The following is a 12,253-nucleotide window of genomic DNA, read 5'->3' as shown; positions in this document are numbered from 1 at the left end:
TCTCTTTTTTGTTTTTCTGTCTTTTGAAAATCTAGTTTTTCCCAGATCAAATCCCATTTTTCAGAAAAATCTTAACTTTTCATTTGCCAATACTTTTCTCAAAAGATTTTGCTGCTATGCAGTATTTACCAATTTAAGAAATTTCTAAAAACAAACTTAAGTTTCACCAATAGCTGACTCAACTTAAGAAATTTCTAAAGCAAACTCAAGTCTCACCAAATCAATATCTCGGTTGTTGAAAATTCTAAAACTGCAGAAGGGAACAAACTATCGCGTAGGAAAAATCTTTTGCAAAGGACAGGAGCTTTATATCAAGAGATAAGGTGCATAATACACAGAAAAAGTTGTCAAATAAGCAACACAGATATTAGTTCCACAACTACCCCTACGAATTAGAGGGGGATGTAACTATTCTACATGAATCTTAGGTGGAGACAATAATAGTTATGATAATATTTTATATTTCACATTACCTAGATAAATTAGAAGCTGGCAACTGAACGGTCATTTTATTGTTAATAAATATGTACTTCGTATCACATTTTCAATGAATGAGAATTGGATTTCACTCTTCCATTTACAATTTGTTTTGCAGTTCATTTCCTGGCCTGACAGAAGTCAGATTTAGGGTAACAAAATCTATAGGAGAATTCCTTATATACATCTAGTTTGCTTACATATCTCTCATAATAGATAGAAGGAGGAGACTATCTTAGACATTCAAATGTCTACACATGATTCTGACAAGATAAATGACATCAAAAATGTTTTTAAAAAACATCAGTTCGCACAGGAATAGAAAGGAAGCAGAAAGGTCATATTTTCTGACCTGCTTTTCAGAACAAAGGATATGGAAACTCCTAAACATCATAAACTCAGACCTCTTGCAATTTCCCTGTTTAGGCTTCTTGTACAATTTCGAAACCAATTTACCCTTTGCAGGAAAGGGAACCATCGGTCTCCTACCCAAATTCTGATCTTGATTCCAAGCTTGAAGGAGAAATCATAGCAACTATGTTACTGTCCTATCATTATTAGAAAAAAAATCAATATTTAATTATGTTAAAGTTATATTGACGACTGTCTGAATAATTTACTCTATTGAATCTTTTTGCATAAAGAATAAAACTGTTGGGTGGAAACCTTCTAACGCTAGATGTAATGAACAATAATGCAAACTCTAATGATGAACTCGAGCTTCTCACAAAGAATGACTGTAGCTGATACAAAGAATGATGTTAAACAAATTATGAACCTCTCAAAGAGAAACAAAATTTGATCATTTCAGAAAAAGGAATATTTAAATGTTCACAGATAAACCAAATAGGTCAATGGGGACTATTTTAGGAACAGGCAACTTAAAGTAGACAAAAGAACGTTCAACACACATTTCTAATGAACAATACAGAAAATGAAAAGCACAAAAAGTGTTCACCTACAATATATGAACATGAAAAATAGCTAGCTAGAAGATTAAGCATCAATCACACTACCAATATAATATTTTCATAGAGTGGATTAGAAGAGTCATACAGCCACTCCATTGGAACATGTGGCGCAACCAGGAATACAATAGCGTCCATGAGAGATCACCCCAGAGCTATAATCGATCTGATTATCTCCTTTCAAGGAACAACAGCAAGCCCCCATTTACCCAACTCTCCTTTTCTCGTCTCTCTTTTGTCTCCCCTTCAAATTTTCTTCCTGAACGCTTCTATTCAATTGTAGATTTTGGGAAGGCCAATAAACTGTACATCGTGAGCCTTAAATTTCCGGCAGAAAAATTCCAGTCCAAACTCAAATCTCAATCATCTAATTAAACCAACTATTCCATCAATAAACCTTCTTGCAGCTCAAGTTCTTAATCCCCACCACTTTAACCTGTTTACGGAGAAGTTTAACATAAAAAATCGATATCAGGGCAAGCTTACATATGAATAGAATTCCAAAGCAATACATAGATTTGGAAAGCACAAACCACAGATTTAACAGATTCAAAGATAACAAAAAGCCCAATTATTCAAGTAAAAAAGTTAACTGAATCATGTAGTGTTGGAGAGCGTAAAACTGAAGATTAACAGATTCAAAAACAACACGAAGCCCAATTATAGATGAGAAAAAAAAACTTAACCGTTTTGACTCAAAAGTTTTTAGCATATTGATATAACAGAATCAGGCGCTCATAGATATGAGCCAAAGATAAAGTAGAATTTAGAAAGTAAGCGCATATGCTATTACTTTCTGCTTTAACTTTAAAGTAGAGTGATTCCCTCAAACAGTCTTTATCAGATGAGTTTTTTGTTTAAAACATTAATTCCATGACGTGTAAATAAATCCCATCTCTGAAATATCGGGTGAATAATAGATATGTTAATCTTATTATTCTTCATGAATAGTCGCTGCCGTTGATAAGATTTTTGTTCTTTACGTATATCCCTTCCATTGATACCCTTGCACACAAAAGAAAACAAACGGAAAAGATGGATGATCTAAAAATAGAATCATGCAAGAATTAGCTATCGATCAGACAGGTCAATATTTTAACACAAACTGACACGCTTCAAATCCGCTCAGAAGAGTAACAGGGCAGACCAAATTTTCTATAACCCCCACAGCATAGCATTTTATTTATGATATTTTACAGCTAAAAACACATAAATAAACCTACATGATTTTGGCACCAAAAATATTTAACCCGTAAAATAGGAGATTAAAAATGGTAAAAATTAAATTCCAATTAAGTAATCAAAGCAGAGCTGAAGTGACTTAAGAAAAGATATCTTCTCACAAAGACTTGGTCCTATGAAAGGGATTGCCGGTCCCATTTTGTCTGGCTTATTTAAAATAGGAGATTAAAGATTTACGAATGTATTTTACTTTTGTTTTTTATGTAGGAATTAATCTTTCGGACTGACTGAAAAAATATATAAGTATTTAAGCTTAAGAAATAATAAAATATAAACTTCAAGTCACATTCATATTGCACTATCAATTGAAAATATATTCATAATTTATTGCAGGTATTATCGTAATTGTCGACATCCATATCAACTGAAAATTTTCAGCCAAAGAGAAGCCCGCTGTTTCTCTATTTTTGGATCCCGGTGAGTTTTATGGGTTCCTTACTTTTTTGCCTAATCTTTATCGTGGGCGCTTTAAAAAATGCAATATATTACCAATTACCTTCCACCGTAATATCTTATTATTTGCTCAATTTGGAACTGTCTCAAATGCTTAAATCTTCCATCATGCCCCTGATTACAAAATCGTATGAAATTAGAATATTACAAACCAGTAAAAGTTGAAATCTTTAATATCATTGTTATGGCCGTTTTAGAGAAGAGAACTATAGTCTACAGCAGCCAGAAGCACATTCCAAACAAGGCAATTCTATCTTTTCCAATTCAGATCGCCTTTCCTTCCTTATTTGGTAGCCTCTACATTTCTTGTTCACATTAAGTCACTTTTGACGAATCATCATTTATGAAAAGTAATTATCTAACAGTTACTTTTTAATAAATTAGAATGATTCAAATAATATTTACTGAAGTATTGTATATAAATAAAAGATTAAATTAATTATTTCATTATTTCAAATTTAAGCATTAACATCCTACTTCAAATGTGAAGATAAAGATTTTGAGACTCAATTGAACCGGGAATATATGGACCAGTCCATCCCCAAACTCCACATTCCTATGCTCCTTGAACTAACCCTATACCCACATGAAATTCGATTATAAAAAAATATTTGCATTTTGCATATATCAGAATTTTAAAAATAGTGTTATACTGGAGTAGGATTAAATTTATTCATAATTTAAGCAAAAAATTTAGTTATGATTTGGTCAATTGTAATTAACATGATAATTTTTTTCTGAATTTCTTCTTCATAATTATCTTCAATATATATTTAAAATGCACGGGCAAAGAGTAAAAACTTTCAATTCCTGACAATAACGCTGTAAATGACTCAGACACCAATAGAGAACAGTTTTTCTCAATATAACTATTGCCAAAAGCATATCTCTTACAGAATCACAAAAGCATTTAGTGTTAGTTTTCATTAAAAAAAAAGGGTGAACGAGGGAAATGAATTTGGAACAAATACAGATACATAGCATACAGCTATTTGGAGCAACTAACCTCGCCAAATGTCTTGAAAACGCAAGCACAAAATAAAATAGAAAAATATTAATAAAATAAAAGCCAAAGTTACCTATGCATTTCTCCACAATTTACAGATCCATCGTTCTGACTCCAAATTTTATAGCTCAAAACAATTTCACGGGCAAAATATATAGTGCAATTACTTCTGTTATTGAATCAGCTTAAGCTGTAGTAGAATCCTTGAACAACGTTTAATAAAATTGCAAAGGAAAATTTTTAAGAGAATTACCCTGACTTCAAATTTAGCATACGCTAGATAATCGGAGATATTAGTGGATTTGATCCTCAAATTAGGATAAACTGCACCATATTCAGGAAGAATTGTTGCATAGTTTGATAAACTGCACAATATTCGGGAGGAATTGTTGCATGTACCCAGAGTATAACTTTAGTTTTGAAGTAGTTCAAAGAAACGTGCATTCTATACGCCAAAAAATATATCGTATAACTTTATGCATTAATTATATAAAACTAAAATGAAATACAAATTGTTCTGCTCTAAAATTAATTATCAATTTCCCGATCAGCGTGTTATGTTCTAATTTGAAAAAATTAAATGTAATATATAAAAAATTTAAATTTTTAAATTGATTGATTTATTCCATTGCATTTGAGTGGAATGTATTCCAACCAAAGGCGTGTGTAAGTTTACATCTGAATGAATTTGCAATCTAACACTCAGATTTGGGTGAAACTGACATACAACCCCTTGGTCTAGTTCAAACATTCAATTTTAGGTGTATCTTACCCCAACTAATTTCGCACCCAATTCCGAAGAGCGACCGGCCGAAAAGAACAAATCAGGTTAGGTTCAACTCTCACCACAAACTTGCCATTTTGGAGAAGATTTAAGTGTGAGTATGCTCAGAATTTGCTAGAGATTTCACCCATGAGTGAGTTTCTTGAAGGCATATCTGTGTTCAACTTTCACGTTTATGCTTCTTTCTCTTATTTGTTGCTATTTCTTGCTAAGGTGAAATCGGTCTTTGTTGTTCTCTGATAAATTAAAATACAAAGGGCTCCGCCAAATATAAACAAAATTAAAATATAAATAAAAAACAAATTCCAGAATTCTCAAACTAATCTCAGCTCAACCAAACACGCTTACTAATGGATGGCTGTAGTTTAAAATTTAACACTGAAAAAAGTATGCCTTGCCGACATCAAAGACTATATAAATCGCGTTCATTCTTAAACTTTTTTACAGTGAAGAGGGTTTACTGCATAGCATGGACAATTTCTTGTAGGGTTATGAAAAAACACATAAAAAGGACATCATAAATTCAGTGATCTATCCTACACATTCAACCACTAAGAAATTTTAGGAAAACATTCAATATAATAAAAATGCCAGCAAATTTTAAAAGCAAATCATCCAACGGACCTGCAGCACTACAAAATTATAGCAGGGTTTGGGAAAAAAAACAAATAAATAGCACATCGTAATAGAAATGGTGAAAACAATCTCGAATGTTAAATCTACACGAACGAGAAAAGGGCATTGCTGTCTCAAAACAAAATGCATTTAAAAATATGAACGGCAAGAAAGCATTCCTGGTTAAAGGGAAGAAAAAAAACACAATTTGAAGCAAACAAATATAAATAAGTATTGAAAGTAATGTATAAATGCCTGCAAAACGGATCGGAGGTCGACCCCGCGACGTGTCCCCTGCTCAAAAACTTGTGTGCAGATCTTTCCCCACTGCTAAGAAAAAAAATATATTCCAGCAGAGTGTTTGTGGGTAATAAATTTGACACTAGTTTAAAATTTATTAAATAACAAAACGAATCATTGCGGGGAATGTTAAATATTGATATTACTAATGATATTGATATAAATATTATTCTTTTAAAAAATTGGGTCCCCATTCCCCAGGGCTGAGAAGCATGATGCAGATAAATAAGAATAAGAACAAAGCTGTGAAATTAAAGATTTTTTTTTTTTCTATTTCAATTTAAAAATTCGCGGTATTTGAGGAGACCGGCTATAGCCGGTGGCTGGAGCCCTTAGCCCCGGGATTCGGGTCTATTTGTGGAATCTTTTTTTGGAGGGCTTTAAATCAAATGAGCTCTGGTTTTTCTATTTTTTAATACTTTTAATCGGCCGTACACGTCAGTGTGGTGAGAGGTTGACACGTGTGGAATCGCACTAATTATTGGTAGACAATGTGCTGGCGCTTTGCCATGTCATCATTGACGGGACGTCATTGCATTTATTTTATTGTTTGTTTAAATTCTACACTATAGTTTGTCCTTAGTCGGCAAAAGTAAATTGCTTTGGACCACAATGCCGACTTTATTATTATTTTTATAGTTTTCTTTTTTTCTTTTGAGAGAAATATGAGGATTTTTCTTATTAATGGTGAAAGGTTGACACCTCCCTAGGCTTACTTTGATTAAAGTAAAAGTTTATATATTTATATGTAATATATTTTTATATGAAATTTAATTTATTTATTTTTTTAATTCAAGGAAGTAAATTAAAAAATTACATAACAGAAGAATCATTAAGATAAAAAAATTATAACAGCTAAAACATGAACTACTGACAAAGACTGTAAAAATAAGAAAACTACAACAAAATACATATAGACTATAGTTGAAGATAATAATATATTGGAGAAGCATTTGTTATTGTGTAGAATCATTAAGTGGAGTGTAATAGTTTTAATGTGTTAATCAAAAATTTTATTTTTTATTTTTAAATTGATAGTTATTTATTTGTCAAAATATAATTATTTAATGATAAACATAATATTTGTGTGGTGATTGTGGGGATGACCTCGCAACATGACGATATGTCACGAGTCCTATTGATAAGAAAATCATGAGTTTTGAAACTCATACCTCTCATCTCGTAAAAGGAAGCACAATGCCCGAAAGGCGAGGTCGGAGTGGCTGCTACAAGGCGGATGATGTCCATACTGGTTGCCATGGTGGACAGGATGCCTAGCAATTCCCTTGACATGGTCAAGTGGCAGGGAAGCATTACTCACTGTAGCATAAGATAGAAGAGGGCAGGCAAAAGAGTTGAATTGGAGTGATAGGGAGTTTGGCAGAGCTATGAGAAGACGCATGTTGGAGTGATAAGGAAATTGCAACCAAGGATAGTAAGCAAGCGTGCGATGGAGCAGAAGGTTGGTGCAATGGAGTGATAAGGGTGAGTGTGCCCAACGAAGAGATAAGGTGATGTTGGGCATAATGGGGATGCCTAGCACAATGGAGAGATAAGGAGTTGTTGACGTGGAAGGAGTCGTAGGCAGCACCATAGAGAGATAAGGAGATACCCGCACGTGGGCGATAGAGAGATAAGGTGACACCTACGCTCGGTGATGAAGAGATATAGTTTTACTTGTGTGAGGTAGAGGACATATAAGGGTGAGCTGACATGCACATGCAATATAGTGATAAGGTGGTGATGGCATGCACATGCAATGGCAAAAACATCTCTAAGGATGAGGTCCCTCAAAAATGTGGCCTCGCTAGTTCCTAGCTCTAGTCAAAAGCATTAACAACTTCAGCTCCTTACCAATCAAAAAAAGAACGTGTGGTGTTTTTAATGAAAGTGGATAAAAATTTTCATGATAACGATATGGTAGTGAGAAAGTAGATGATTTGATTGAAAATGAAGGGGGATTAAATAGAAGAAGGGAGGAGAGGAAGAGATTGGAAAATGCAACACTTGTCAAGGAGGACAACTGGTAATCCTAGAAATGACAAGTGGAACAAGATTCTACACTTGTCCTCAAAGATGAAAAGTGGCTCAAGAGGGAAAGACAACTGTCCAAAAAAGGGACACATGTCTTGGGGAGGAATGACATGTGTCCTTGAGGACACATGTCTCTTTAGGGAGGAAGTCACCCAAAATAGGATCAATTTCCTAATATTAGGGAATATGTGTGTGCACACACATCTGAGGGGAATTTAGGATAAGGTTAATTTGGGGGGATAGGGTTGGTTAGAACCCATGGGTTAGATTGGAGGTTAGGTTAGAAGGAGGGTTAGTTAGGTAGTTAGAAGTTAGGAGACATGTGACATATTTAAATAATTATTTAATTATTTAAATGAGGTGAGGAAAATTAATTAATTTAGGATTAATTAATTAAGGGGATGGAAAAGGGATCATTAATTAATTAGAAATTAACTAATGGGATAAGATGAAAAGGGGATTAATTAATTAGAAATTAATTAATTCAAAGGGGTTAGAAGAGGAGAATTAATTAATTAGATTGATTAATTCAAGGAATGGGCTAATTAATTAAGATATTTAATTAATTAAAATGGCTAAAGGAAATAAATTTGACGAAATTGATTAGCCAAATTTAAGTGTCTACATTTTGCCCCTCTTCACGATGGCGCTAGAATAGTGTTGGTGTGAAGACAATAAGACACTTGCTAGGGAAGAAAAAAGGAGAGCGAAAAGATGCCCCAGGCAGACGAAGGAATGGGTAGGGATGCCCCCTCAAGAGGATGCATGGGGAGAAAGGACCGGGCGGCATCTCGAAAGACACATTGCCCCAGCGGAGATGAAGACGAAAACATCATGGAGCGCGAGCACCTACAAAACAGGATGTCGTGTAGCAATTATTTCGATTTAGCAATGTATGTGAGTCACCAAGGTATGAGGAACCAGGGTGGAATTTCACAGCAAATGCATGGACTGACTCAATAAAACACATAGGCTAATCTAGCACTAGATAGAGTTACAGAGACCCTATAGGCAACGGTGCTAGAATAACCCCAAGTAGAAGATATGCCCCAATGTAACATGAGATAACAAAGACCTCATGAGGGTACAACAAGGAACACATCCAAAAGACATGCCCAGCAAAAACCAAAAGCAACAAGATCACATCCCGAGCCATGTTATTCCTAGCACACCAGAATATAAAGGATCATGGCGACCAAGAGGAAACATGACCCGAGGAGCTTAAAAGTTAAGAAAAGATAAAAAGGAATCAAAGCCAACACAAGGGCCTCAAATATATTTTGTCAAAGGATTTGATGATGTCTGGTTTCAGGAAGGATACATCATGTATAAGACAAAAATGATCAAGATGTCTGGTTTCAGGAAGGATGCATCTTGTATAAGACTAAGATAGATCAAAACGTCTGGTTTCGGGAAGGATACATCCTGTATAAGATAAATGATGGGTGTTGGCGAGAAGGATACATCTCGAAACAACACCAGGATAAAAGATTAATGATGATCGACAAAATGATCTGATAGGATCATGATGACCAAGATGCTTAAGGATGATTGTTGAAGAACCAGTTGATAGGATATGATCTCAAAGGACCAGACCGACACGCACAGCTATGTACAATGACACCTATTTACAAGATGTACAAGAGAAATGGATGATGGAAGAAGACCTAAGGACAGGCATGAGGTTGCCCCAGTCAAGATGAAAAGCCATAAGAGAGTGATGATTGATTGATTGACAGGATCAAGTCTTGCAGTAAGGCTGGGAACAAGACCAAGGATACAATTGGATTATTTAATTAGTGTTTGACCTTGGATAGTTGAGGAAGATGGATAAGATTTGCATGTGATGGTGGATTGGGAGGAGTAGATGGATTGATAGGATAGAATGGCATTGGATTGCGTGGGGGTAGCATAGAGCTAGATACCAATGACAAGGGATGAAAGAGGCGGTGAAATGATATGATGGGAGGAATGAAAGGATGGAGGATAGGTTGAAAAGGATTTGGAGACGGAAGCATTATGGATGTGGGTTGGAGATAAAAGGATGAAGGATAACTGGATGGACGTAGATGAGGATTGGGAGAGGAACCAATAATGGATGAAGGGATGGAGGAACCGATAATGGATGAAGGGATGGAGGAACTAGGAGATAAGGATTGGGGGATGATAGGATAAGATGACTGACATGAGGATAGGAAGTTGAGGGAAGTGGATGGAAGATAGGGTGATAAGTGGATAAGGACTATGAAGGAAAAGTGTGATAGGGAAGTGGAAGCCAAGAGGTGTCCAAAGCATGTATACACAGTGACCTTTTATTTTTATCAAGATCCATGGGAGGATGGAGGAAGTGAAATGGATTGGATATGATGAATATGATAGGTAGATGGAATGGAGGAGGAAATGGCTAGATGGCCAGAAGAAATTGCCCCCAGGTGCAAACAATGAAAGGATGAGAGGAATTACGCATGACGCCTATTTACCAAGTTTTCATCATGGTACTTGTCCAAGGCGCCTGTTTGCTAAGTTTTCACCATTGGATAAAAAAAAATCTCTTTACTCCTTTTTTTGGGGGATTTTTTTTTTTGTTTTTTGGGGAGGAAATTTATGGATGGAGGTGGACGAGGAAAAATGGATTTGGAGGATAGGTGACAAGGGAGATGGATGGAGGACTCAAGCATCAAGTTCCATATCAAGGTAATAGAAGCCCATTTGGAGTGATCACTAGATTTTGGTACAACTTTATTAGGAATTAGTGGATTATGCAAAGACTTGGATTAGATGGTTTTGATGGGGAATGCATGTGGTGGAAGGGGTATGGTAGTGGAAAGTGTTTGGATAGAATGAGGGAAAGTGAGCATGATTGAGGGATGTTGTCAAGACCAACATTGGCACGTGTTGTAGCAGGGATGTAGGATGAGGGGAGTGGAGATGGATGTAGCATGTGGATATGATGGAGGAATTATGATAGGGAGATTTGGGACATAGGTACCCAAATTAGACTTAGGAGATTGAGGGGGAGAATTTGTAGCTGGTGGACTAGCAGTTTTGGATGCCATTGCAAGTTCTTCTTTTGGATCCACTTCTTCTTTTTGCTTTGGGATCCACATTATTTTTGCTTTTGCTTTAGTGGGCCTTCGTGGTATTTGGGATTCATTACATTTTTGTATCAGATTTTTCATTGTTGGAACATGTCTTTTTGAGTGGACATGGTCATTTTTATATTGTCGTGGATATGTAGCTTTATGAATTTTTGACTTGGCATCCAAATTTTTGCTAGTAGCTTTGGGAGGAGTGTGCGAAGGCGTAGGAGATGGAGGAAATACAGATGAAATGATGGATGTAGGATGGTGGATGGAATGTGAGGATATGTGCCTTTGTTGATCCTAATTAGGAATGAAAGGAGAAGAAGGTTTATGGTGGGTAACAGGGATATGGGATCTGCATATGGAAGGACGAGTAGGAAAAGATGGAGGATGGGATTTTGGATATAAGGGCCCAAAATGGATTTAGCATGTGGGGGATATATGAAGGTAGACTTTGGGATATAGGAACCCAAAATGGATTTAAAGGATGAGGGAGGAAGATGGATGGTTGTTTTAGCTTTATATGATGAAGGAGGGGGAATGGCAATAAATGATTTGGAGGAACAATGGGAAGATGGGATAGTAGGCTTGGAAGCATACTTGGATTTTGAATTAGTTGTACCAACATTTTTATTCAAACCACCTTGGGATATGTAACTGAGACCATGAGATCCTGGATGTGCTTTGACATGGATGGGCTCCAAAATACCTTGCTCGTGTAGGCCTAAGCCTTTACCTTTATAGTTCATTTTTTTGAGCATTTTTTTTAAAGTAGGATACTTGTTCTCTGGATAACAAGATGTGAGTCCATTGTTGGATGGAGGAGAATGGGTGGTTTATATGAGATGTGTGTTTGTTGCAAGTGAACTGCCATGGATGAATGTAAGTGAACCAAGGGGATAGAGTGAAGGTGGCGAGATGGTTTGAATAGGAGGAGATGGAGGATCAAGAGGTGGAGTATATGGGATGGGAGGATGTGGACTCAGTAGAGGAAATGATAGGGAATCTTGAGATGGAGGAGATGGAATGGTAGGATCTTGACTTGGAAGAGGGGATGATAAAGGATCTTGAGATGGAGGAGATGGAATGATAGGATCTTGATTTGGATCAATAATTCTTTCAACATGCTTTGGAACAAGAGTTTGGCATGAGGAGGCTCATCTAATAGGGTAGAAGGAATAGCATGGAAGGATGAGAGATTCTTCAATCGGGATAGATTGATTGGATGGAAGGATGGGGAGTTCCTCAACTGGGATAGATGGAGGGATGAGAAGTTCTACACCTGGGATAG

At 35.9% G+C, this 12,253-nt stretch overlaps 1 protein-coding gene across 7 annotated transcripts in view; it reads right to left on the bottom strand.

Moving 5' to 3' along the window:
* LOC131028629 (probable E3 ubiquitin-protein ligase RHB1A) overlaps positions 1-6,053 on the bottom strand; it is a 34,080-nt gene extending 28,027 nt beyond the window's left edge. The window contains exons 1-2 of one of the 7 annotated variants that reach the window (XM_057958937.2): positions 5,801-6,053; positions 1,534-1,881 (exon numbers count right to left, since the gene is read on the bottom strand). In XM_057958937.2, coding sequence (XP_057814920.1) covers positions 1,534-1,650 — 117 coding nt within the window. In that variant the 5' untranslated portion in view covers positions 1,651-1,881; positions 5,801-6,053. Of the gene's footprint in view, positions 1-1,493; positions 1,882-2,038; positions 2,610-4,918; positions 5,770-5,800 lie in introns of those variants that run through there. The other 6 variants (XM_057958941.2, XM_057958944.2, XM_057958942.2 and 3 more) reach the window with 6 other exon arrangements.
* Between the last annotated feature and the right edge of the window lie 6,200 nt (positions 6,054-12,253).

Source organism: Cryptomeria japonica, chromosome 4 (assembly GCF_030272615.1).
Source record: "Cryptomeria japonica chromosome 4, Sugi_1.0, whole genome shotgun sequence".
Taxonomy (NCBI): Eukaryota; Viridiplantae; Streptophyta; class Pinopsida; order Cupressales; family Cupressaceae; genus Cryptomeria; species Cryptomeria japonica.
This window is presented reverse-complemented; position numbering and strand designations above follow the sequence as displayed.